The following is a 27810-nucleotide window of genomic DNA, read 5'->3' on the forward strand; positions in this document are numbered from 1 at the left end:
AAGGGTAGGTCTTGCTACCGCGATTCCTGAGAGATTCGGGAGTGTTGTGTTCTGGGTTGTCTAATCATTTGTAGCTTTGTGATTGTGTAGGAGAACAAATGAGACACTATAGCTAGTCGGTTCTGGGATTTTGGGTACTGAGGCGGTAGGAAGGCTCAGCCCCTACACATCGAGGTCCTGTTTTCCTGCGTATAGCTCTGGGTATGTGCAGAATCCCTGCAACAATGATTGTTGCTCCGGATCTCCGTCAGTTAACGGGGAAAAAAGGAACTGATATCAGTGCGCTTGAGTAGTGCCTAAATATAGAACCACACACATCATATCCAAAACGGCATTGACGCAGAGCCCCTAGCGCCACCTGCCAGCGCACGTGTACTGATAAAGATTTTCTGGATCCAGTCGAATGCCTGGGGAGTATTCAAAAGGTGAGGAATCTGTGGTTAGAAGTCTCTATCAGAACAGCACATTCATGGACAAAGAGCAGGTAACAACATGTGAGTGATCTGGACTCAACATCCTCTGCTAACACTCCTGTGCAGAGACGTTTTAATGCATGGGCAAAGTGGGCTCTGGCCCAGGGCCCCAGCCTTTCAGGGGGCCCCCTGACAGAGTCAGCTCCATTCTCCAGAGTTTTGCCCTAATGACCTTGAATATTCTTAAACAGATTGTTTTAAATACTGTTTTCCTTTAATTAATTTTTTTATGTACCTTATTTGTGAGTCTAGTATAGCCATTTTGCAGAGAAATGTTATGTTTATGTTTCATGCAATATACATAAAAAAGTTTCTTTTAGATCAAAACAAGGCCTTACATATAAGAAATGGGAGGGCGTTACAGAGATTATTTGCAGTAATATTGCTGAGCTGCTGCTGTGTTACAATATTGAAAACACACATAACTATCCCTGAATATTGGATGTAAACACATTTAGGGCCTTATTTATGAGAAGTGATGCATCGCTGTGTGAAAACAGGGATGCGTCAATTCTCAGTGCGCCCTCCTTGCTACATGATGGATGCGTCATATTTACTGTATGACGCATCATGTCGCAAGGAGTTACAGATACGTCAGTATTTCTGACGTATCTGTAGGCGCAAAAGTGATGCATTGCTGGGGTGTGTCTGAAAATAGACCCAACTCCAGCAATGTGTCCGAAAGGGCCTGAATCAGTCTTATACCTGCTGTGAGGCAGGTGTAAGATATTGAGGCAATGGCATCCTAGAAGTGGCGCACTGAGTTCCCATCGATTTCAATGCGCCACTTCTACAAGGCTTTTTGCGGGGCAACACCCACCCTGCATACATTATACCTGGTGCAGGTATAATGTGGTGCAGGAGTTTCAAAGTGATGCATCTGCCTAGATGCGTCACTTTGCAAATATGGAGCAACATGGCACATTTTTTACGCTGCCGGTGCATCACAAAAAGTGATGCACTTGCGGCATAAAAGTGAAGCAAGGCCTCATAAATAAGGCCCTTAGAATTTGAACGAGTGTTCCTTTGCACTGTCAGGGACCTAATGAAATGAAATAGTGTATTTAATAAAGTGCGCAACTACTCAGACTAGAGTGTCCTGGCGCATGACAGCGGTAGGAAAACGTGCGTAAAAGACCCATCAGTTAGTAAAATCCAGGTTTTTAAGTTTTTCCTGAAAGAGAGTAGGTCTGTGGTTAGTCTCAGTGACTCAGGGAGGCTCTTCCACAATTTTGTGCCTAGAAAGCTGAGGGATCTGCCTCCAGTGCGGCCACAGCATTTTTTAGTCACGAGGGCTAGGTTGGCATCTGAAGATCTTAGGGGTCTAGCTGTTGTATAGCGATTAACGCGCTTATTTAGGTAGCCAGCTCATAAGCCGTGGAAAGCTTTAAAGAAGATGGTCCTCGCTTTGAAGTCGATCCGTTCTTTTATGTGGAGACAGTGTAGAGACTTGAGAATAGGGGCCATACTAGATCTGGGTTTAGGTCTCGGGATGGCTCTGGCCGCTGCATTTTGTACCACTTGTAGGTGCTGGATAAGGGATTTGGGAAGACCAAGGTACAAGCTGTTGACATAGTCAAGCTTTGATGTCACCAGAGCCTGCATCACGATCTTCCTGCTCTCAAGCGGTAACAGTGGCAGGAATATTTTTAGCACTTTTTAGTATGCCAAAGCAAGCGCCAGTTAGATTTGGATTTGAAAGCGCATGGAGATTGTCTTTTCTATGACAATTCCTAAGTTTTTGACTTTTTCCTTTTCCGCGGGTGGGGTGGCAGATCTTTTGGCCACCAAGAGCTCCAGTCAGGCGTTTCTGGATTACCAAAGAAAACAACTTCACTTTTGTCAGGATTGCACTTCAGCTGACTGATCTTAAGCCAGTTAAAAAACCTTTGTGAGGCAAGACCTAATCAATGCCCCGTCAAAGTTTTCACACGTAAAAATCAGCTGAGTGTCATCAGCATAGGAAACAATTTTGGCGCCCTCTTCCTCTACCAGAAATGCAAGGGGGGATAGATATATATTAAAAAGGGTAGGACTGAGGGACATCATGGCTGGAACCGGGGATGAGAAAGGGGGAGCCAGATGTCCTGAGATCCATTTGCCAAGAAGGATGACATCCATGTTAAGGCTCCTGGATGTTAGCAAGTCTCTCCAGGAGCCTCTCAAATGGGACCGTATTGAAGGCCGCCGACAGATCGAACAGTATCTGAACAGCCTTGCCTCCCTGGTCCAGCTTACCCGTGAGATGTTCAGCCAATTCCAGCAGAGCGGACTCCGTACTGTAGTTAGCCCTAAAACCAGAATGGGGAACATGAAGGAGCTTCCCATCTTCAATGTGTTTTTGGAGGGCCTTGTTTACATGCTTCTCTAATTCTTTGGAGAGGGCCAGAAGAAGGGAGATTGGCCTGTAGTTGGCAGGGTCCGTCGGTTTGGCGTTAGCCTTTTTTATCAGTGGAAGAATCTTAGCATTCTTCCATAATTTCGGCATGTTGCCTGAGGATACGGAAGCATTAAAGAGCTGGTTTACAGTGAGGTTTATGGTGGAAGCTAATAGGTTCAGGATATTCGCTGGACATGGGTCGGTAGGAGAACCAGACTTAATGCTTTGGAGAAGGGTCAGTGACTCTTCAAGCTGAAACTCAGGGAAAGCTAGTAAAGATGGAGGATCCAAGAGGTGAAATTTGCTATTAGAACTAAGGTAGAAGGTCAGTTCTTCCTCTGAGATGTGAGTGAAGGCTTGTTCGATCACAGGGATCTTTTTGTGGAAGAATTGAGCTATTTGCTTAGACCATTCTTGCGTGCATGGCCCTTCCTTTGTGCCAGCTTTCGGGGCGTTAAAGGATTTAACTATGCTAAAGATTACCTTACTCTTATTTTGGGCATTGTCTATCTTGGTTTTAAAGAAGTTTTTCTTGGGTGCCTTCACGAGATTGTAATGAGCTTTTAAGTTGTATTTATACACCTTCCTGTCCAAGGTAGATAGGATTTATGCCATTTACGTTCCATTTTTCTACAATTTCTTTTGCTAGATCTGAGGGAATCGTTAAAGCATGGAGCTGGTGGGGGCGAAATCTTTAAGGAGCAGGAAAAAACTGGTACAGGTGCATCAATGTTAGTTCGGAGCCATGAATCTATTGAGAGGGCGTCCGAGTCGGGGCAGACAGACCGCTCCAGTGAGGAACAACCGAGGGCGTCTGCTAACATCGGGATGGATATTTTATGGAATGTCCTGTAATTAGGGACCCTCTTCCCTGCGTTAGCCCGAGGGGCTGTGGCAGAGTTGGGAATGACAAATTTTAATAGGAGGTGGTCAGACCAGATAATGGGAAGAGGTAGGCTTACTGATATGTCAAAGTTGTGAAAGATTTGGCTAGGGTATGGCCCTTCTCATGGGTGGCCGAAGAAATTGATGGAAACGTGTTGCAGGCCTGCAGCGTCTCCAACAAGGAAATTGTTTGAGGGTCTTTTCCATTGTCCATACGTATATTGAAATCTCCCAGAATAAGGCAGTTGTATTTTAAGGCCAGGGAGGTGGTGGCTGTATTAAGCGTAGTAATACAATTTCCAATTGCACTGGGAGGTCTGTAAATTAGAAAACCAGCTATGCTATGATGGGGAAGAAGGTACAGTGGAAGTCTAAGGACTCTGCGCCCTCGATGTTTTCCATTGGGATGGGAGAGCAGTCTAGTATTTGATTATAAATTATGGCGACACCGCCCCCCTTCCCACTCGGTCGGTCCCTCCTAAGGATTTTATAACCCGTAGGGATGACCGAGGTGATAGTAGGGTTGGAGACTTCAGACAGCCAGGTCTCAGTGAGAAATAAAAGATCAGGCTGTTCGTCTAAAAGTAGACCATAAATGTGTGGTTCATGCTTTTGCATAGAGCGACAATTTAAAAGGGTGGCCTTTAAGTCCTTTGTTTTCTTATTGTTTTTACACTTATTGTTGCATGGGAGTATCTTGGGTGTGGGTTTCCTGGGCTGTAGGAGAGACCAGTTGCACTTATTACATCGAAAGTCTACCTCCAAGCTCGGATCAGCCGCTGTACACTGACATAATGGTAGCCGCCTAAGACTAAGCAGTGTTTCCCTATTGTAATATAGTGGAAGAAACTCACCGGAGGGGAACTGGGCAGCATGGCCGGCGTCGGACGCCACCAGGCGCAGACGGGCTTGCCTTTGGTGAGCCTTTGACGTGCCAGCGGCGCGCCCACTGTGCGCATCCTTTTGCATCAGGAATATATCGACTAATGCCTATGATGCAAACTGGATCGCTAATGCAGCTGAGGAAGTGAAAACTACGTGGGTGGAAGTGAGGAGCCTTATAGTAGCCACAGCCCTCCGCACAATCGGCGTATCAGCCGCGGCGGACCAGGGCTGGAGGAAAAGCGAGATGCGAATCGAAGCAGCTGAGGAGGTGTAGGCAAGCAGAATCAAGTAAAGTGCAAGTGCTCGTAGGTAGGAGAAAAGCACAGAGTAATTCAGCCACACATATACATTTTAAAAAGTATTAAAAAAACCTACAAGGAGGGCAGGAAACACTAAATCCTACCGCTGTCAGCTGCGCGCGTCCATTTAGATCGGGAATATATAGGCTAGGAAGCGGAAACTGTGTGGGAAACAGGGGCTCAAATTGGATCATAAATTCAAAGCTGTTCTGAACAGGGGCCCCAAAAATATGTTTGGCCCAGGGTCCCCAAAATTCTTAAGATGTCCCTGCTCCTGTGATTTCGGGGGCGTGGGTAGAACTCAATGAATCGCACTGAGGGAGCTCTAGAAGATACTGCTCTGTTTGATGCTCTTCCAATGGCGCAGTCAGTTGAGTTGGCGTCAGAGGAGCCTGTTTGTCTTCGATGGACTCTATTTCCAGGTCTTTCATTAAAACTGGATGCTTTACTTGCCTCAGCAGTTCTCCTGAATTGGGATCATCTAGACATGTGAACAGCATAATTGGTAGAAAATATGCTTTACAATTCAACAGCTGCAGCAATATTTCTATAGAGTCTTTTCTTGGATAAATAACATTCGAACACAATATGTTCTTATAACTTGAATGATGTCTAAGGGTGCAAACTAGCAATAACCTGGGAAATTGCAATCAAGACAAACTGCAGTAATGATAAGAACTAGTTAGTTTCAACCAAGCAGCTACATTATGATGCTGTAAGGACTGCCATCTTTAAATGAAAGACTCTACTATTTACTAAAAGACGATTAGATGAACAATCAGAAAAACCATTTAGGTGGGATATTATCAGATAAGCAACCAGAAAATGATTTTTGTGTTGAGAAGCACTCTTATGATTTGGCCTTCTAGTATGAAGATCGCTGGTAATTCATACCACTATTTCCAACTAAAGCATTTTTCTTTCTTAGCAGTACAAAGAGTTGAATTTCTGACAGGGGTATAGGCTTTAGTTGCTCTGAAAGAGGCAGAAAGAATACAGAGTACAAAAGGGCATCGGTTATTAACCTGGAGTCCACCCAGGGGGTCACTGAATGTTTCGAAAATGAAATAATATTAGCATATGGATAACATCTATATACATAAAAAGGGAAATGTAAAACTGAAAATGTTAAAATGTTCTGTAAATGTCAAGGAATTTAAAAATCGATGGTTAACAAATTAAGTTGGAATCCATAGATTGAATTGTGGGAGCAGGTCAACTGCAGCAAACTGCATCTACTATGGACGATTGGTGGCTCAACTGAAACACTGGTGTACACTGACAAAAAGAGAGCATGCATTAGGAGCAAAAAAAAGTCTTAAGTTGAAGATTAGCGTATTGCTTCAACTTTTAGGAATAAAAACGGCTTTCCACTTTAAATAAAAAATTTGATTTTCGCCTATTTCAAAATGAAGGATCGAACTGTAGAATGATCAAACCTCAAATAATATTTATTGAATAGAATGTATCGAAATGCTGGAAACTTCCACTTTTCAGGTCTGGTCTGGCAATAGAAAGGCAGCAAAAGAATGAAGCCAAAACCTGATACACACATGCAGAAATGTGGCCATGTGGTTCATTGTTGGCTCCGTTCCACCCTGGAAGTGATAACAATCAGATTATGGATTCGCCGGTACCCTTCGTTTAATACTAATTTATATAGGAGTGGTCCTGAAGAAGGTGGTTAAAAAGTTAGTAACCCACCGAAACGTGCGTGGACATTAAGGAAATCCAGCTGGTAACATAATCATGGATAACTAAAGAGGGATTCTTCAACAAGTGATTCACACGCAGAAAAGTGTATGCCATTAAAGCTGGATACAGAATGGGTGTGAAGTATGCATGTAGTAGTATGTTTGGGTAGTTGGTGAAGAGATATGAGGTATTTGTGGTGTCAAGTGGATCACAGCACGGGGTGTCTATGTGAATATAATATACAACTCACATCATGTTGAAGTGATAAAATGATGAATTGCATAGAATAACATTGTGTACTATGCCAAATTGATGAAATTATAAATTGTATACCATAATATAGCAATACAAGAAACAAGTGGAAAAAAAGGAAAAGTATTTGTATAAATTGTTTTAACTTCTGATAAAATGAACATTAAAAAAATGTTGAATTTATTGTGTCAATGGGGAGCCCGGCGAGCTTTTATAGCCACCAGTAAATTAGACATAGGTCGAGTGGGAGTGCTCTCGTAGCTCATATTATTATTGCATCTTGTGCTTGCAAAGATACAGCTCCATCTCCCAGTTTCAAATCACCTTGGGTCCTGAACCCAATCACCAAAGACAAACCTCGCTGAGGTATGCGACCAACATTGTTATTTGCAGATGCAGCATGGTTTGAAACCTGTTCTTTTGGATGGGAACATGGTTCCCTAGCAAACAGGAATTTGTTTTAGTTGTCGTAGCAGAACCGAAAAAATTAGGAGCCTAGCCCTGGAACTGCTTTGAAAGGTACAGAAAGATAGAAAGAAATTGACGTCAGTGCGGCGGGCTGATACTTGTATGTGGCTCCGCTCCTACACTTCCGTGAAGTTTGGAGCTGCACAACACCACATAGAGCTGCAGTTCCCAAAATATTCTGACCCGTGGCTCCCTTGACCAGTTGGCTGTTGGCAGCAGCTCCCCATTACATTAAGTTTGGTTGGCGTAGAGTAGGGGAATGTTACATGGCTAGATGGGTCTCTGCTTAGAGACCATATTCTCAATCAAGAGGTGTCTTTAAATCTGGATCTGACAGTGCACTGGATACCTGTCCTGGATAACGAGAAACTGCATTGTTTAAATTGTCACTACAGGAACGTTTTAGGTAAGGCATTAACGAAAACCTCTGTTTTTCATAGTAAACAAATATATGTAATATGCATACTTTCAGGGGCTTTCTGTCATCCCTGTTTATCCATTATTAGCCTACTGTGGTCTCATTCACATTTGGCTTCTGCCCACCACAACATATGGCATGGGGCACAGAGTAGGCCCACTTCAACCATTGACTTTGACTGTGAGTAACAGCATTTTGCTCTTGCACTGTGTGCACTACCGGATAATAAGTAGCCCCCTTTAGTGTCGACTGTATGGTGTCCTTTTACGTAAAAAACTATTTGATGTTTTCTTGGGAATTTCCACTACGATGCAGTTCTTTTTTTCCAAATGTAGTTGTTTCTTTCATGTCTCTTCTTACCTAAGAGCTGGCACTCAATTCTGGTGCAGGCAGATGTCAAGAGCTCAAACAGTTCCCACTTGCTCGGACAAACGCCCTCCTCCTTACATTGGAGCAGCAGAATCTCAACAGCTGCACACACTCACTTCAAACAAGTCTCACACTTGCCTCCATCCCATTTAGAGGCTTTGTGATTGTACACCTTCGTGCAGTATTGGCTGATGACTGCTCATGTTGAGATGCTGAGCGCCACACCCTTAAATGTCTGTTTCAGAAGGGGAAACTGACTGTAATGGCCGGCGCGCGCAAGACGTTCTAGCCTTCCGCGCTGCCGGGGTGCGCTAGCGCTGACGTGTGACGTCAGACGCTAGCTAATATAAATAAAGAGGCGTGGCCTCGGCGCGGCAGTCGGAGCCGCGTGTGTTAACTACAAAGTATCGGCTCCTGTGTCTTATTTAGCGCTGCTGCGCAATCATGCAATCCATAGCGTCAGGAACGCTACACTGGCGACGAGGGGTGTACTGAACCCTGCTTTGCTGCCTTTGTGCCCCACAGTGTGTGCATCGGCCACCCATGTGTTCTGAGCCTGGGTTGAAGTCCCCTCCTCATGGTGACCCGGCTGTGCCTGCTGTTAGGTCAGGTGGGGGACGCTGAAAGTGCCCTGAAGGCCCATCCTGCCATTGGTGGTGACTGTGTGAGAGCCCTGGAGCCCCATCCCGCAGCCTGTGAGGGGTATGTCTCGCCCGGGTGGTACCACGCCTGCTGCCAAGAGGTGCCTGACGACGGCCACACCCTCCACCAGAGCAGGCCCACGCCCGGTGGGATCGCCTAAGCCCCTGAGCACCTGAGGAGTCCCGCGGATGATGTCTGGAGGTATGCGCGCCCACTGGTTGATGTAGAAGCACGAGGGAAGTCCACGCGCAACGCCCATAGGGGGTGCACACCTATCGGCTTCGACGCAGAGGAGAGGGAGCCGGCTTCCACCGCGTGCTGCGCACGTGCCAAGATGGAGTCGATTCCCGCCATTGAGCCGTTTGCCGTTGACGGTGCCCCGTCGTCCCTTGCCCCGTGCTGGAGGGATTGGACGGACCGCCTACAAATCTACTTCGAAGGGGCTGGCATCGCGAGGGAAAGGCGCAGAGCACTGCTGCTCCATCTAGGAGGCAAAGACATCCACCTCATCTACAAAACTCTCGTGGAAGCCACGCCGAAAACGTACCACACGCTGCTAAACGCGCTCAACGCCCGTTTCGAACCCATGGCGAATAGAGACTATGAACGGTTCATTTTTCATCAAGCCAAACAGGAGGCGGACGAGTCTCTGGATACGTTCCATGGCAGGCTGAAGGAGTTAGCCAGCACGTGTGGGTTCCGCGACGAGCAAGAGGAGATCCGAGGACAAATCATACAGGGGTGTTACTCGTCCAAGCTCCGAGTCACGGTCCTCCAGGAAGAAGGAAAGCCCCTCGTGGACATCCTCACCCTCGGACGGTCGAAGGAGCTCTTGCAGGCAAGGGCCTTGCACATGGAAGCAGCCCTACATCGTCCCGTGAAGGCGGAGCAGGTGCAGGTGGCAGAAGCGGTGAACGTAGTGCGGCCCAAAGGGAGACCAGCCGGAGGAAAAAGGCAACCGGAGACGAAGAAGAAAGAATGCGGGTACTGTGGCGGCCAGCCCCACCGCATGCAAGACTGCCCGGCCAGAGGGAAAAAGTGCAGCGCCTGCGGGTGGATGAATCACTTTGCGGCGGTGTGCCGGTCCAGCAGAGTCAAGAAGGAGGCGGCCCATGCGGTACAGGAAGAGGCAGACAGCAAGGACATGGACGATGACACCGAAGAGTACCCAGTCCATTATGTGTTTGCGATCCACCAGCCGCAGAAGAAGAAGCGCAGACTTCCGAAATGTCGCATCTTAGTCCAGCAACAAGAGGTAAAGGCGACAATTGACACCGGGGCATCCATTGAGTTGATGGCCGCCAATGTCTACCACCAACTGCGCACCAAGCCCCCGTTGCGAGAGGCGAAGATCCGGGTGTTCGCGTATGGCCAGAAGACACCCATTCCCCTCATTGGGTGCTTCAAGACAGAGCTACAACATGGGGAGAGGAGCATCAACACCACCGTCTGTCACGGAAGAGGGCAGCGGGATGCTGCTGAGCGGGCAATCGGCCGAAGAGCTGAGACTGATCTCGTTTGCCATGGCAGTCCTAGAGGAAGAACTGGATACCATCATGGAAGAGTTCGGAGAAGTTTTTAAAGGCATCGGGGGCCTGAAGGGAAAGGAAGTATCCTTACACATCGACCCGTCGGTCCAACCAGTGGCGCTGAGGCACAGGCGAATCGCTTTCCACCTGAGGCAAAAGGTCGAGGAGGAGCTGGAGGCCCTGGAGAGACAAGGCATCATCGAAAAGGTCAGCGGGCCAACCCCGTGGGTATCCCCGATCGTCATCGCCAGGAAGCAGAAGCAGCCAGGACAAGTCCGCATCTGTGTGGACATGCGCCTCCCTAACGCCGCGGTCAAGAGGGAGCGACACCTGACGCCCACCATTGATGACATCCTGGGAGAGCTGAACGGGGCCAGGTGGTTTTCGAAGATGGACCCACGCTCAGGTTATCACCAGCTACCACTTCATCCGGACTCGAGGTACATTACCACGTTCTCCACACATGTGGGCCTCAGACGGTATCGGTGCCTCAACTTCGGCATCTCGAGTGCCGCCGAGGTATTCCAAAGTACCATTAGAGAAGTCCTCAGTGGGCTCCCCGGCGTGCTTAATGTGAGCGACGACCTGCTAATATATGCGTCAACCATAGAGGAACACCACCAGTGGTTGAGAGGGGTCCTCAAAAGGATTCAGGAGTCAGGCTTGACCCTGCACCGGGAGAAGTGTCAGTTCCTGCAGAACAAGATCAGTTTTTTCGGATACACCTTCTCGGACCAAGGGGTGGCCCCAGACCCGGACAAGGTGAAGGATGTCCAAGACGCCCCAGCCCCGACGAACATCTCGGAGGCCCAGAGTTTCCTGGGCATGGTCAACTTCTGCGGCCGCTTCATTCCGGATCTCTCCAACCTCACCAAACCCCTCAGGGAGCTGACCAAGTCGTCGACCGCGTGGCAGTGGGGCCTGGAACAGGAGCAAGCGTTCCAAGCAACGAAGGCGGCCCTGTCTGCGGACACTACCCTCTCGTACTTCGACCCGGCGAAGCCCACCAACGTGGCGGTCGACGCAAGCCCTTTTGGGTTGGGAGCGGTATTGACCCAACTCCAGAACACAGAAGAGTGGGCCCCCATCGCCTACGCCAGCAGGTCCCTGACCGAAACGGAGCAGCGTTACTCGCAAATCGAGCGAGAAGCCATCGCCATCCACTGGGCCTGCTGGCATTTTCATGTGTAAGTGTATGGCCATCACTTCACGGTAACAACCGATCACATGCCCTTCATACCTCTATTCCAAGGGTCCTCCTCGAAGCCGCCACCCCGGATTGAAAAGTGCATACTCCAACTACAAGGGTACGACTACCGGGTGGAGTACAAACCAGGGGCCACGAACCCGGCGGACTATCTGTCCAGGCAACCGTGGAAAGCCACAACGGAAGAGAAAGAGGAGGCCGAGGATACCGAGGAGTACGTCCGGTATGTGACAGAGCGGTCACGACCCCTACCGATGAGCCTGGCCGCAATCATAGAAGCATCAAAAGGCGATGAATGCTTGAGAGCAGCGGCGGAGGCCGTCAGGTCGGGAGATTGGAGGACAATCCAAGAATCGCTAAACAGGAGGACTCCCCAAGCCAAGCTGGCACTGGAATCCATCTTGAGAGTGAAAAGTGAGCTGTCCGTTGACGCCCAAGGATGTCTTCTGTGGGGCCCGAGGCTAGTCATGCCGGCCAGCCTCGCTCAACAGGCGGTAGACCTTGCCCACAGGGGACATCAAGGAATGGTGAAGACGAAGGGCCGGCTCCGAGCCAAAGTATGGTTCCCAGACATGGATACGATGGTTGAGCAGGCGGTGAGAACCTGCACGTGGTGCCAAGCAGCAGGACAGCCGGAACGCCCTCACCCGGCGGCGAATCCCCTGAGACCATGGGAGTGTGTGAGCGCCGATTTCGGACATCTCCCGGATGGATGGTATGCGTTAGTCATTATTGATGACTTCACCAAATATCCAGAAGTCGAAATCGTGGGGAGCCAGACAGCCACTGAAGTAATACCGAAATTCGAGAAAACCATCGCCACTCATGGCATATTCGGGGTGGTCAAGACCGACAATGGACCGCCTTTCCAGGGGCAGGAGTTTGCAGAATATCTCAAGAGCTGGGGGATCCATCACCGCAAAGTAACACCACGGTGGCCCCAAGCCAATGGAGAGGTGGAGAGGTTTATGAGGACACTCAACAAAACCATCCGCATAGCCATGGCTGACGGATCTCCACTGGAGGGGGCGATATACAGTTTCCTGAGGAAATACCGGATGACCCCCCATGTAACAACAGAGGCGGCGCCAGGAACAGCCACCATGGGAAGAGTCGTAAGTGACACGATCCCACACCACCCTACTTGGGCTCCGGCACAAGCCACAAATGAAAAGACTCTAGCCAATCAGATGCGCTCGAATGACCATGCCAGCCGACGAAGGGGAGCTAAGGAGTCCACGATACAACGGCAGGATCGAGTGTACGTGAAGAACCACTACCCAGGCAGCAAGTTCAGACTTCCTTTTGAACCACAACCGTGGGTCGTCACCCGCCGGACAGGCACGATGGTGACCGCCCAAAGAGGAGCGGAAACGGTCACCCGAGATGTATCCTTCTTCAAAAAAGTCCACCCAGGAACACCTTCACATCCCGGGGCCGCACCAGAGGGGCCGGGCCCCGACCAGCCGAGCGGAGATCAGGAGGGGGAGGACGGTCGGAGTGAGGATGGAGGTTCCCAGTCCATCCCAGCCACCCCTGGGGGTAACCTGCCCGGCTGCTCCCCATCCCGGCAAGAGCCTAACACCCCAAGGCGCAGAACCCCCGATGTGGCCCTCTCCAGAGGCGGCCCATCCCGCTACAACCTGAGGAAGAACCCGGCACCGTCATCCCAGCTGGCAGACTATATGGTGTGACCTGTAAGGACTGGCAGACTGGTAACAGACTCATCGTTGGTCTCTGATTTTATGTTTTGCTTAATGTTTTATAAAGGTTGGAAGGAATGTAATGTCCGGCGCGCGCGAGGCGTTCTAGCCTTCTGCGCTGCCGGGGGGTGCGCTAGCGCTGACGCGTGACGTCAGGCGCTAGCTAATATAAATAAAGAGGCGTGGCCTCGGCGCGGCAGTCGGAGCCACGTGTGTTAACTACAAAGTACCGGCTCCTGTGTCTTATTTAGCGCTGCTGCGCAATTATGCAATCCATAGCGTCAGGAACGCTACACTGACAGATTACAGGAAATTGCAGAGCCTTACTTTGTTCACAACAGCAGCGATTTCAACCATGTTCTTGTGTGACCTGCATCCGTTGTGCAATGACAGGAGATGAACAAGCTTTGATTAGTTACTTAGCTTTACGTATCTTTAATGCAGCCTCCAGCAGTTTGTCTGCCTCAACATTATTTTAGCTCCTGTTCGCTCAAACATGGTTCACAAAACTGTGATTTGCTGCTGCAAGGATATCCAGCTGTTCAGAGAGGCTGGACAAAAACTCACCGAAGAATGTCGTTTTCTCTTGTATCCTAAAGTTTCTGCTGCTTCCAAGTCTTGACACGTGTGCTCATACTCACATCTAGTGGCTGTTATAAGAACTGCAGTTTGTTGAAACAATCTGATAAACTTCACTGCTGAACAACAAGGTATGCAGCATTCATAGTTTTGTAGTGACTGTCATAGGGGCATGCGGGACCTCTGCTTAAGGAACGTTTACAGATGCGGTCAGATTCCTGGCAAGTGTTCATAAGTAACAGTACGGCTGTTCAGCCTGTTTTCGAACGAAAATCATTCACTTTGGGATAGAAAGCTGAAAGTTGGTACAGACGTTCGTCTTTTTAATAGTAATGTTAGGGGTCGTGTCTTGAACATGGCTAGAACCAACATTGTGCATTAAGTGTTTCTGCATAGTAAGTGGTTCCGCATAATTTATTAAAAAGACACCAATAGAATTATCCAGTGGTTCTCAGTCCAACATTCCCAGTCTAATTGTGTATAATTGTTGTCGTTCGTGTGTTTTTTTGTTGGTGATAGTCTCTAACTGCTCAGTTTAATCTTTCTCATTTATTCTGAAATCACATACTGCTGTCAACAAACTTTGTTTGGCTTTTTAAATCGATATAAGCCATAAAAAGATTTTGTTGAAATCTGCTGTCTGCAGTTGAAGGTGCACGTGTCCTGCAAAGAGCTGAGCTCATTTACATGTGAGCCGGTGACAGGCGTCTATGCACCCCCCCCCCCCCGCTGAGGCCTATAAGTAGATCTCCAGCGCCACGTGACACGCTGGCTCTCGTCGTCCTAATCTTCACTTACCTGATTTCTCGTCTTGGCGCTGCCGCGTTGCAGATTTCATCCAATTGGTTTCCAGACTCGATCCTACTGTCCGAGTGAGCTTTGGTTGCCAAGCCAGCAGGACATCTTCCTCCTCTGAATCCGATTCGTCTGGGGAATCTACCGTCCCAGAAGCAACGAAAGGAAAAGTAGTAAGGTATTGCAGCATACTCCCGTTTGCAGAGACAGAGCATGGAATTCAGATACAGGTATTTCTATTTATTTAACATTTTAAAAGACAGTGAACAGAGCGCACAACTCATGAAGGTACTTTTGTTCTCATTCCACATTTCTTGGGCATTGAAAGACTTCAAGAGGGAGAGACTCATCTCCAAGCTGTTCTCAATATTTGTTTAATCTTGAGACTTTGGACTTCAATTCCTGCAATCTTATTAAGAGTTTATGTTTAGAATTTAGACTAACCCTGGGCGGACAACTACGCTACGCTCGGGAAGTTTGCATAGTTTGTGCTACTTCGCGCTACGCGATTTGCACGTAGAATAGTGCAAAATTGCGTAGCATAGAGTAGTTGGTATTCTTTGCTCGCTCGTGGTCCTCAACATCAAGTTGGCGACCGCGAGCGAGCAAAATGACATCCCGGTGAGACTTTTTCCTCGTTCGCGATCAGCAACATCAAGTTTGGCGATCGCGAAAAATAAACCTCCCGGCGAGATTCTCAACGCGGGGAGGTCAGGTTTCTCATTGCGAGTGGTCGCGTATGCTCGCGACCACTCGTGATGAGAAACTACCAGTCCGCGTTGAGAAAGCTGCCGCTCGAGTAAAAATCTACTTGAGTGGCAGAAAACGACAACTCGCACTGTGCAAGATGCCGTTTTCAATGATTGCACAGTGCAGACAAGCATCCGGCACTGTGCAATCATCGCAAACAGCGCACTACGCAGTTCTCGCGTAGTGCGAAGTGCATTTCGCGTAGCTATGCATAGCGCTACTACGCGAACTACGCCCAGGGTTAATTCAGACACATATTTTTTGGAGTAAGTGTGACATACGGCATTAAAAGATTTGTATTAGTGAACGTGTGACTATTTGCATTTCAGGTAATTCATGTTATTTGTTTTACTACAGAAAGCTATATATATTGTTGCAGACATTTTTCTCCAGATGATAGAGAGTGACCATAACTCTTTTTGTGAATTGCGCAATATACAAAAAGAAAAGTATAGTTTTATGCACTGTATTTAATGTTTAAACAACTGAATTCAATGTGTAAGTAGGTGTTAGCTAATGTTGTTTATTGCATTTAGATGCCAGAAATCAGAAAGTCAATACGGTCCACAGATTAACTGAATTGATTGCAGTGAGCGCCAAAGACGTTCCCTGGTCCAAAGGAAGACGTGTGTTTGTTTTCTTTTTTATTATTTTGTCCCATTTTCCCCCTTCCCCTGGAAGTCTATTCTTGTCAAGCTGTGTTTTGAGTACAGCCGAACAGGTATAGAGTTTCGAGGGCATAGAGAACAATCGTCTCATCTCTCAAATTGAACATCCTGGATTTCAGGTGAGTGGAGACTTGACAAGTAATCATATAATAGCGAGACTCTAAGTGGATCTTGCCTATGACGTCATAAAATGCCCAATAAAATCACGTAGAAAACTTTTAAATTCAAATCGGTTATAAATTTGATGTAAATATTCATACTTATTGACATGTATCAACATTTATTCATATGTGTTAATATGTTCCTTTCTTTTTTCATCTTCAATGTGTCTTCTGTAGTGCCTGAAAATGAGTTCCAAGCTAAGACAATACCTAATTGCAACACCCACAACCAGAGGTCAAGCTGTCCAGCATGATGATCTTGTTGCAACAAATTGGAGGAGAGTGGTGATCTGTTCAATCTCGGCAGCAACAAAGTTATGCCTGCTACAGTTATCACATCAGTGAAAACAGCACATGAAATTGGTAGAGCGCAATATAACTCCAATTTTCATGAGGTGTTGCAAATGTGTTCCAAGCCCAGAACAGATACCGTACCAAGGAACAAACTTCAATTATTCAGCACCAGCCTGCACAAAACGTCTGAGTCCAAAGACAAACTATCCTTGGTAAAAAGTATTTGGAATCTGTTTTCTAGATTATAGATAGGGTGCCAGACAAGATTTTTTCAACCTAGAGAATCAGGGGCATATTCACAAGGACTTATCTCCACCTTAACGCATCAAAAGTGGAGATAGACCCAACACCCCATTCACAAGCTGGTGCAAACTGCAGACATGGCCAGTATTCCTGCGATAACTGCCCCAAAATGTATCACCACGGCGTACACCACCAACTAACCCTAATGAGATGCAGAGTAGGTGTTCCCGTGCAAAAACACATGAAAAAAACACACCACCCCTTTCACAACAAACTGCCAAATCTGCGAAGAGAACCAAAACCAGACGTTAAGCCGCGGTAGCCGCAGGTATTTAACACCTTCCTCAAGCAGATGTAACCATCCTCCGCATCATGACCCACATCGCCCACAGGCTGACGGTTCCAACACAGCAGAGAACCCACATCCCTCCGCAGACAAAGCTTCTGGCCATGCTGCATCTTTTGGCCTCTGGTACCTTCCAACCAACAACTGCCAGAGTTGGAGGGGTCTCACAGCCAACCCTATCAAAGTTCATCACACCTATTCTGGATGCCATCCTCAGCTTCATACCCCAGTACCTTCACTTCCCCAACACTGCGCAGGAACAGCTGGAGACAAAGCAAGGCTTCTACACCATAGCCGGATTCCCGGCCGTGTTGGGGTCAATCAACTGCACACATGTCCCACTTGTGCCCCCTGCGGATACTGCACACCACTATCGCTACAGAAAGCATCAGCATTCCATCAATGTGCAGGCAATAGTGGACCACCGGGGACTCTTCACCAATGTCGTCGCCAACTACCCAGGCAGTGTGCATGATTCCTTCATCTTCCGACAGTCCATCATCAACCAGCGCTTCCAAGATGGCACATATGGAACGGGACTACTCATTGGTAAGTACCAAACCAACACATCACACACCCCAAAGCCACCAACACACAACGCACAACTGTGGGAATGTACACATGACCAAACCACATGCAACATGTCAAACTACACGACCACCTACCAGACATCACTACACCACTCCATGTCGATCCTGTGCTACCCCTGCACCCAATACAGACATTTCATGGCACCACAGTCACACAACAGCTGAACGTGTGGAGATGCGGAATGATGCCATGTGCGAGGATGCAAGTGACCCATGAGTGGGAATGTACACGAGAAGTGAGGCGTGGATGTGCAGGACAGTCATGGGAATGCAAACAACTGATATGTCCATGCAGACCACAACTGCTGGTGACTGGAGAGTAGTGAGCAGTGGACACAACCATGTCACCCCAGGCCATGGGACAGATAGCGGGAGTGTTGCACACTGCGTCCCCTCCTGTGTGCGTGAGCATAGTGGGTTGGCCCCGAGTACGCCAGGGCTGCGCAGGGGTGTGGTGACAAACCCCGTTGCGCAGGGCGTGGTCCACTCCCGGGAAGGCCAACATCACTGACACTGCGGTGCCACGCAGCCTGCCACGAGGCCGACGCTGTGAGCAGCGGGGCCTGCGACCCTGTGCGCCTCCTGCAACCCAGGAAGCTGATGCACAGACCAGGTCTGCCCGCCCCAGCGCCGCACTGCTTACCTGCCGACACCGTCGTGTGTCACAGAGGGTCCAACACGTCCTGGTGCAAGCACCAAGCCCTAGTCCCGCGACCTCTGCAGCCTCCGCAGACCATCGCTGCCCCCCCGACGCTGGTCCACATCACTCCTTACTAATTTACATGCTCCACCGGCCTGCTCTTTGGCCCAGTAGGTCCTACATGTGGAACAGTGTCCTGAATGGCAGGGACCCCAAGTCCGTGGCAGCGGCCACAGAACAAGGCTCCCTTCAATCAGTGAGGCATAATTCCATATCGCAGGCCTAAGACACGTGGTGCCACTAACCCTGTGCACCATGAGTGACCGTCATCCTCCTGCGGAACATCGTTGGTGTCTGAGCCGGTGGCCTGGGGGTTGTCGTCAGCAACGGACAGGTACAGACTTGGTGTCGGGCCTGGGTCTGTGGCATTCATATCCGCCATGTTGCCGTACACAGCTGGCATGTGCCCTCGGCATCATGCCCTGGGGGTAGACCTCCCATTCTCCCCCGTGACACTCCGCGGAAGGCACCTATGACACATGTGAGGCCCTGCTCTGCCCTCATGACTCTACCCCAGTCTCCCGTGGGTCAGCGTCCCGTGGCGGTGGTATGCGTTGTAATGACATGCGTTGTAGTGACATGCGATGTAATGGCCGCGTTGTAATGGCATGCAATGTAAAGGATGTTGCGATGTAACAACTGCATTGTAAAAGTAGTGCTCTGTAATGACTGCGTTGTAAAGGTTGTTTCCCCTCCACGTGCCCTTGCCTCGGCGGACGACTAAGTGAACACTGAAGGGCCTCCCATGGGGACACAATACCTTTGAATGCTTGACGAGTGCTCCGGGACGGCCGGCAGTGTCCGTGCCCGAGCGCTGGTCATCGGGCGGGCCCATGTTGAGCAGCGGAGGCGGTGCGGAGGGCCGCCATTGCAAGCGCTTGCTGAATCTCCTCCCTCTGATGCCTCTGAGTATGGTGTTGTGACTGGACCCGCCGGAGGCCTCTCTTCAGTTAGACCTCTGCTGCCCCACTGTTCCGCCCGTGATCCTGGAGGAACTGGGTGCTGATTTTAGCAACTGACGTGCAGCTGAGGCGCAAGTGCAGTGGAGAGTTGCCTCAGCTGCCCAGACATTAGAACTTAGCACAATATCCCACTGCCACAGCTCTGATTTAAAAAAACAGCGCAGCTTGTGTAAAATGTGATTGCCGGGTTGGATGTGAGATCCTGACTGCAGTGTTCATCGCCGGATTCTGAAACTACACAGGTGAATAGAGACATTCCTTGGAGTTTTATGCTCTACATGCATGCTGGCTGATGCTCCCCCTTGTAACAACGTTGCCCGCTACATACAGTTGTGCGGTCCAGCGCCCAGTGAGGACTGGTGCTCACCATTAGGTTACACACTGCTGTGACTGTACTGCTCATCTCCTGGCTCTAAACTTGCGCAGGTTAAAAAATTCACTCCTTGGATTCTATACTGTACATGCATGCTGGTTGCTGCTCCCCTTGTAACAATGTGCCCACAGCTTACCGTTATGCACTCCAGTGCCCAGTGAGAATTGGTGATCACCAATAGTCTACACACTGCTGTAACACTTAAGAGGGCAGACATGGGGAAAACAGACAGAGGACAATCCCGGCTCAACTTTGAATCGCGTGCGCGAGGCAGATCGCAGCAGAAAGCTACCTCAGATTCAGAGCTGGATGCCATTACTGAACACTCAACGTCACTCGAAACAACGCTTCTAACCATGCAAAGCAGTCTCTAGTCTATAGATGGAAACATTTATGCGCTTAAAACAGGGTGGACCATATGTCGGCGAAACTAGATAAACACGCCACCAGGTTAGGCGAAGCTGAAAAACACATCTCAGACACTGAGGATAACTTACAAGTGACCACCAAGACTCTCGAAATGAAAAAGGTGGTCGCCATCATTCAAGCTAAGAATGAGGACCTTGAGGACCGCTCCTGTCGTAGAAACTTACGAATTACTGGACTGCCAGAATCGACCAACACGGGGAGACTGGAATCCTATGTTGAGACGATGCTACGTGAGATCTTTGGATCTTTGGGGCGGAGCACCTTAGCGGCTCGCCCCCCGACCCCCCCCTCCCCCACGGGTGCCTCACCAAGACTGATTATCGCCTGTCTGTTGAACTACAGGGATCGAGACTCAGTTTTGCGCAGGTCCAGGGAACAGGGCACCGTAAACTATCAAGGAAATAAACTGGCCTTCTATCCGGACTTCACTGCCGCGGTCCAAGCATCAAAGAAGGAGTACCAATCTGTGAAGAAGCTACTACTGGCAGAGAGTGTTCCATAAGCTATGCTCTACCCGGCCCGTCTGCGCATTGGTGCGGAGGGGAAGTTCAGGATCTTCACTAGCCCTAAAGCAGCCATGGATTATGCTAAAGCCCTAAGTCGCAGTCAAGAAACATCTGGCACACCAGAAGAAGAGGACTAATCCATGATGCACAAAGACTACGGTTGTTCTTGCTGAGTGCTCATACTTTGCATGGTGATACCACAAACCCATTGGTACTTGGTTCCTTCTTGCTCTCTGTATGCAAAATAAGAGGGTCACGCTCAGATGCCTCCAGATATCCTAATGGCTGTAAGTTAATTCAATTGTAACACACGCACTGTAGTTGATGCCGCAAGCAGGAACACATTTATGTCCTTTCCTCAGTTTAGATATATACAAGAAGCGGGTAACTTCTTTACGTTGTTCAGCCACCTCCCTTGTTACCTGGGAGGCTAAAGGTGCTCCTGTGCTCCCCCATGGGTGTAGCCCACATCTAATGACTACTGTACCTTGTATTTGGGGGTTGTTGTTGTGTTTAAGTGATGGCTTTGGTAAGTTGGGGGTGCTGAAGTGGGTGGGGCTGGACATAGGAGGTGGAGTAATGGGGGACTGTTTTACATGGCTCAATGTGATCCTTTGATACCAATGTTGAACTATATTTCACTCCACTGTAAAGATGCAAAAAGCAGATTACACGACGGGATAACATGACAGTGCTAGATAATGAGCGGATATCATGCATGACGTGGAATGTTCGAGGGCAGAATTCCCCCCCAAAAATAAGACAAGTAATGGCCTATTTAAACAGACATAATATCAGGATAGTACTCCTGCAGGAGACGCACCTGACAAAGCATTCTGAAACAAAGTGGGTGCGCAGTGGGCGGGGTGCAGACTGGCGTCCTCCTACTCAACATATGCCAGAGGGGTGCTCACACTTGTAAAGAAAAATCTTCCGTTCACTTTGATTAAATCCTGCACGGATGATGTGGGACGATATGCTATAATACACGGCAAATAGGCTGGATCACCTATAACCATAGTCAATGTATACAGACCCAACACTAACGAGCCTGGCTTTTTTGAGGGCATATTTAATGTATTACGGGACAGGCCTGGCGCTGAAATTATCTGGGGCCGGGACTTTAATACACATTTGTACCCTAGCAAAGACAAATTCAGAGAGTGTGGTGGCCATTCACCCAGAGCTGCTCAGGTTATAAACAATGGGATGGCTGAACTAGGTCTTGTAGACGCATGGAGAAAGCGATACATTAATAGGCTGGTGGGTATGCACACCTCGATCGCTCATGGCAGTTGGTCAAGGCTGGACTACTGGCTGGTGAGTAAGAGTGCTAATGCATGGGTGTCCACAAAAGACACGCTACCCAGAACACTGTCCGATCACAACCCCATTAGAATCACAGTATGTATCCTATTAAGCTTCCCCCATCAGTTTACATGGCGGTTTCGATCAGAGGAGCTTCTTGATCCTCTATACACCCTAGATCAGGGAGGCTATAGTCCAATATTTTGATTTAAATAAGGGGTCAGTGAGCAGTGCTGCAACACTTTGGGAGGCCTTCAAGGTCAGTATCAGGGGCAAACGCATTGGCACAACAGCAGGCATACTTAAGGCTCTCCAAGCCCAACGGTCCAGAGTGGAAAACACACTAGAGCAGCTTGAACAAGACTTTCCCGTGCACGCAAACACTCACCCGTATTAAAGATCTCATACTAGAGTATAACGAATTGGCAGCTGGTGAAGTACGTTACCTATCTAAGAGACACGTGGCCCGTGCATATGGCGAGGGAGGCAGAGACGGACGAAATCTGTCTTCCAAGATCAAACAAAGAACAGACCGTCAAATCATAACAAAAATCACAGACCACACAGGGGGATCACTATTCCACATCAGCAATTGCGGCACATTCCGCACATGCTATACAGAATTGTACACCTCCAAAAGGGGAAATGACTCCAAGGAGCTAGAAGACTACCTTGCAGATGTTGTGACCGCCTGGCTATCCGTAGGACCAACAAATATCTCTGCCAACCAATTGAGGCCGCTGATATCCGCGAGGCAATTCGATCATTGTCTAACAAGAAAGCACCAGGGCCCGATGACCTCACCTGTGATTTCTATAAGGAATTTGCGGATGAACTGACACCCTAAATGTTGGATATGTACGAAAAAGCCTATGAGTCAGGAATACTACCGCCATCGCTAAGAGAAGCCCTAATAATCACCCTGTTTAAAAAAAAAGACAAACCACCACACATCTGCGAATCATATCGCCCATTGTCACTTATTAATACTGATGCAAAAGTGTTGGCAAAAGTCCTGGCCATTAGGCTCCAACCGTTAATGCCGATGTTGGTTCTCCCAGATCAATCTGGATTTATTCCAGACAGGTCCACATCACACAATTTGCAAACAATTTTCGCAACGTTCCATATTCTTGACCCTAAGCTTCAGGCTGAGGCAGTGATGCTGGACACAGCCAAGGCTTTTGATTCCATCGAATGGGGGTATATGTATCAAATACCACAGCGCATGGGGGTCCCTGAATTCCACAGTAGATGGATATGGTTACTGTATACTGGTCCAAGAGTGCGCGTCCGGGTTGACGGGATAACATCAGAACCAATCAGGATCTGTAGAGGCACAAGACAGGGGTGCCCGCTATCACCGCTGCTCTTTTTCCCTGTGCTGGGACCACTGGCCTGCTTCATCAGCCAACGGCATAGGGATGCGGCCCTTAGATTTGCCCATCGTCTGGTGAGCATATCACTTTATGCTGACAACATGTTGCTCTTTATCAGGGAACCACAAATGTTCTTAGCTCCAATCCTGCGCGAGTGTATTAGGTTTGAGCGCCTTTCGGGGATCAGCATCAATTGGAACAAATCGGTGAAAGTACCTCTGACCATGATTACTGTCCCTCATGCTCTGGAGTTTCCTCTTGAGTGGGCATCCGACCCTGTAAAATACCTGGGGATATGGGTTCATCACGACCCGGAAATGGTCATTAGGGAAAACTATGGCGCTGCCTGCACAGTATTGAAACAACAGGTAGACAGATGATCAAGGATGCCGCTATCATTGGCTGACCACATAGCCGTATCAAGATGACGGTCCTGCCCTGATTTCTATATCTATTTAGCAACATACCCATAAAATTGACTCACCAATTTTTAAAAACCATATGTTCGCTATTGATGAGGTTGGTATGGGGAGGCAAGCTTCCCCGTGTGAGCTGGGATACACTTATACTGGACTATGGTAAAGGTGGCTTTAGAGTCACAGACATATATCTGTACTATCTATGCACTCAAGCGCAGATTTCATACTTCTGGTACCAGCACTATGAATTCATTCCTCATGTAGCGGTTGAAGATGGGGAGGCACACCAGATTCCATTAAGATGCATTCTGTCATACTTGCACAGAGGTACCCCCAAACAGGAAATCAATACAATAGATACCACGGTTGCAGCCTGGCAGGCACTGGGCCGGATAGCGGCGAAGCTCCCACTATATGCCCCCATGCTCCCATTAGATCAACATGCAGCACTATCAGTCACACAGGAGGCAGGAGCCATGCATGCCCTGAAATCAGTAGGCATAGACAATATGCAAGACCTCTACCCAAATGGTAGTTTCATCACGATAGACCGGTTACAATATATTCACAACATGTCACCGTTATTTTTATTCCAATTCCAACGACTTAAGAAAGCGATACAGGCATACTACCATACCTTTCCTGATGAACCACCAACATTGCAAACCTTACAGACACTCCTAGAAAGCCCCACATGGCATAAACTGATTACCAAGCTATACAGGGCTGCAAGAGACGAGAAAATTATTAGCACGGACAGAAGCCTTTATTGCTGGACTCATAGACTCCTCCCTCAGCTCACACAAAAGAAGTGGGAATATCGCTGTCAGGTAACTAGCGCATTCACGTCCAATTGTAACTTACGCATCATTTATTTTAAATTCTTGCACTAAGCATACAACACACCACTGAAGCTACATAAATATGACCTTCGGGACAATGATACGTGCAAACGATGTGGGGCACAGGGGGCTAACTTCTGGCACATTGCCTGGGAATGCAATCAGGTGGCTGCGTTCTGGGTGGAGGTGCTGCACAGACTACAAACCATGACAACTATTACCCTACATTGTACTCCACAGGTGTGTCTGCTGTGCTACACGCCGGCTCTGAAAAGTGCGATTGGCAAGTTTATTAGAATTGAGTTACTGTTGGCCAAGAGGAGAGTGGCGATGAGATGGGACAGTTCAGCTCCTCCGCTGCCGGACAATTGGATAAGGGATCTTGTGTACTGTAGGGAGAACCTAGAATTGTATGCAGAAGAACTCCCAGCCCCTTCTCGACCCAAAGACATTTGGGAGCCACTGTTGCAATATTTGAGATCTAAGGAACAAGAAACGTTATCAGAATGTGATGATCTACAGCACTGTCAATCTGCATGTATTAATTGAATTTCTGTATCGACAAATTTAATTGTGTTGGAGGGCAATTGAGCACTAAGACTAAATAGCCACAGATTGTTTGTTTGAACTAGTTCTTGCAAAATGTATGACGTTAATGCTATATGCAATATGTGTTTCTGAAACTAATAAAATTAAAAAATTTAAAAATGTACCCTTTTGCCTCTTCCCCGCCTGTCTCACCTCCGTAGTCCTCCCTTGCTCGGAGTTGGCCACTGGAAGCACACCCAAGCTCCCAGTCAGCCAATCACAATGCTGCCTTGCAGCGTTGTGATTGGTCTGAGCACCGTTTTTCAGTGCTCATATTCTAACTGGAGGCCTGAGCATGTTCTCCGCGTAGGCTGTGATGCAGCCTGCACGGAGAACATGCGAAGTGCGCATGACTGTTTTTGGCGGCCCAATATGGCCGTCAAGCAGTCATTGCGCACTTTAGAAGGGTACAAACACTCCTCCCCTGCCCATGCCCCCTCAGGCAAATCTGTGGGTGAAAGTAAGAGAAAATAAAATGATAATACCACGAGTTAATATCACTTTATTTTCTCTGTCTTTCACTGCAAAAAAGCAGTAGGGCGCTAATCCTCCATCTTAGCAGAGGAGCCGCCACTGCCTGCCACCCAGTAAGAAAATGCCTGAGTGCACCAGTGTGGCTGAGTACCACTAAATGCAATCTACAATGGCTTGGAGGCTAATTCTACAGGAGCGGAGGCCTGAGTCGAACCATAGTGACTTGCATGTTGTTTGCTTGATCCCCAGCCATGAAAGGTATGGGGTGACTGCTGAGGTGTCTATACAGCAGCCCTCTGGAATAGCCTTTGAAGGGTTATGCTATTGATGAAACTGTCGGACAGGGTCTAAAAGCCATGGAATGCACTGTGGTACTGCTTTTTTGAAACCACTGGAGGGCAGAAACAGACTTTTTTCAAAAGAGACAGGTCCCATAAAAAGGCATCTCTATTGGATACACCTGCTTGTCTCAAGAAAAGCCAGTGGATTACATCCACATGTGGCAATGAGGCACCAAAATAGGGCCTACGGTGCACCTCGATTAGTCAGTAGTATCCTGGCCAGCTCTAATGATATATTTTACCGCATCCTGGCCGTCTTGAATGGTTTGAGCCAAAGAGTCTCAAAATTACCCTGGGACTGCAGTCAAGATCACACTGGCCCTATCCCAAAAGAGTGTGTGTATAATGGCTTAGCAGGTAAAAGGCATTGACTAAACACAATGCCAAGCTGGAGGAAGAGAGCATCTGATTACAGAACTTCTATATCCTTTTTGACTCCCTATCTGGAGAGGTTGTGTGGCATGCATTAGGGTTTGCTTTGCTGGTAGAAGCTTGAACCATTAAACTCTCTGGAGTTGGGTGCCGCATAAGAAAATCGGGGTTGCCTTGCGCTAGTCTGTAGTGACTGGTCACCTGCCTGTTGACAGGTGGGCAAGAGCAAGGCTCCGTCCAAATACACATAAGGGTATCAATCAGGCATTTATTAAATCGAAGTAAGGTCTCAGTAGGGACTGGCCAAGGGTGCAGCACCTCAGTAAGTGCATTTGTCTTGACTTCAATTGAAGCCAGCTTTAGGTACAGGACCTCAGCTAAGCGTCTAATCCATACAACCAATAATTCACCCTCCTCAACATCATTGTGTGGGGGTAAATCATCCTCATCATCACCATCGTTATTATCAGGTTGATTACAATATGAGTCAAAAATGTTTCAGGCTTTGCAAGAGGGACACTAATATGGGTAGCTCCAGGGATTCCCCTCAGACATTTACATCACATAACAGATCCGGAGGAGAGGTATGTGGTTCTGCATGGTACACTATATGGGAGGGAATTGAGTATTCTCAGTATATATGCCCTCAATAATGATTGTTCCTCCTTCTTCCCTGAGTTAATGACATTGGGCACGCCCCATTTGGGCGTGGCTATAACCGTGGCGGGCGAAAAAATTCTGCGGTGGCTGGAACCCTGGACAGGAAACCCCCACGCGCAAACACAAAGCTTCGGATGACGGAGACTTTGGAAGATCTCAGGGAGGGATTGCAGTTGAGGGATGTGTGGAGGGACTGCAACCCCGAGTAAAATAACGTTTTCGTGTGTACCCCGGCAACAGGGACTTCCAGCAAGCTTGACTACTTCTTCCTGTTTTTAGACCTCACCTCAGAGGTGGATGGTATAACGTACTTGCCTAGATATATCTCAGATCATTCCCCAGTCTTGCGAAGTCTGTGGGGGAAACCGGAATGTCTGGAAATACCCTCCTGGCGATTGTTTGCAGAGGCGTTGATGGATCCCCCCTTTGTTGCAGTGATCACTGAAACGCTGACTCGTTACTTTGAGGAGAACTGGGGATCGACCTCAAGTAGGGCAGTGGAATTGGAAACCATGAAGGTTGTCCTCTGGGGAGTCTCTATCAAGACAACCTATGGCGTGCGAAAACAACTATAATGCGGTATACAAAAGCAAGAGCAGGGGTTGTGCAGGTTGGAGGCTCATCTCCACACGAGTCCCCAGATTTTAGGGGAATGGGGAGCAGCCATATACAAGGCCTACTGCCAAAGGCTTTTCAGAAAGGAATCCACCATAGTGCCCATATTGAAACTTAGGGGAGACAATAGACATTTGGCTTACATGCAGCAGGCTATCCTTGAGGTCCTAGCCAAAACGTTAGCTAGAATATATGAGAAACAGGCACCCTC

The 27810-nt window shown here is 48.3% G+C and overlaps 1 protein-coding gene across 1 annotated transcript in view; it reads right to left on the minus strand.

Moving 5' to 3' along the window:
* Positions 1-27810, minus strand: part of LOC146772865 (rho guanine nucleotide exchange factor 11-like) — a 260444-nt gene that overhangs the window by 63935 nt on the left and 168699 nt on the right. Inside the window, 2 exon segments of the mRNA XM_085637039.1 lie at positions 1134-1161; positions 5195-5403. Of these exon segments, the coding sequence (XP_085493165.1) occupies positions 1134-1161; positions 5195-5403 (237 nt within the window).

The sequence above is a fragment of the Triturus cristatus genome, chromosome 12 (genome assembly GCF_964204655.1).
Source record: "Triturus cristatus chromosome 12, aTriCri1.1, whole genome shotgun sequence".
Lineage (NCBI taxonomy): Eukaryota > Metazoa > Chordata > Amphibia > Caudata > Salamandridae > Triturus > Triturus cristatus.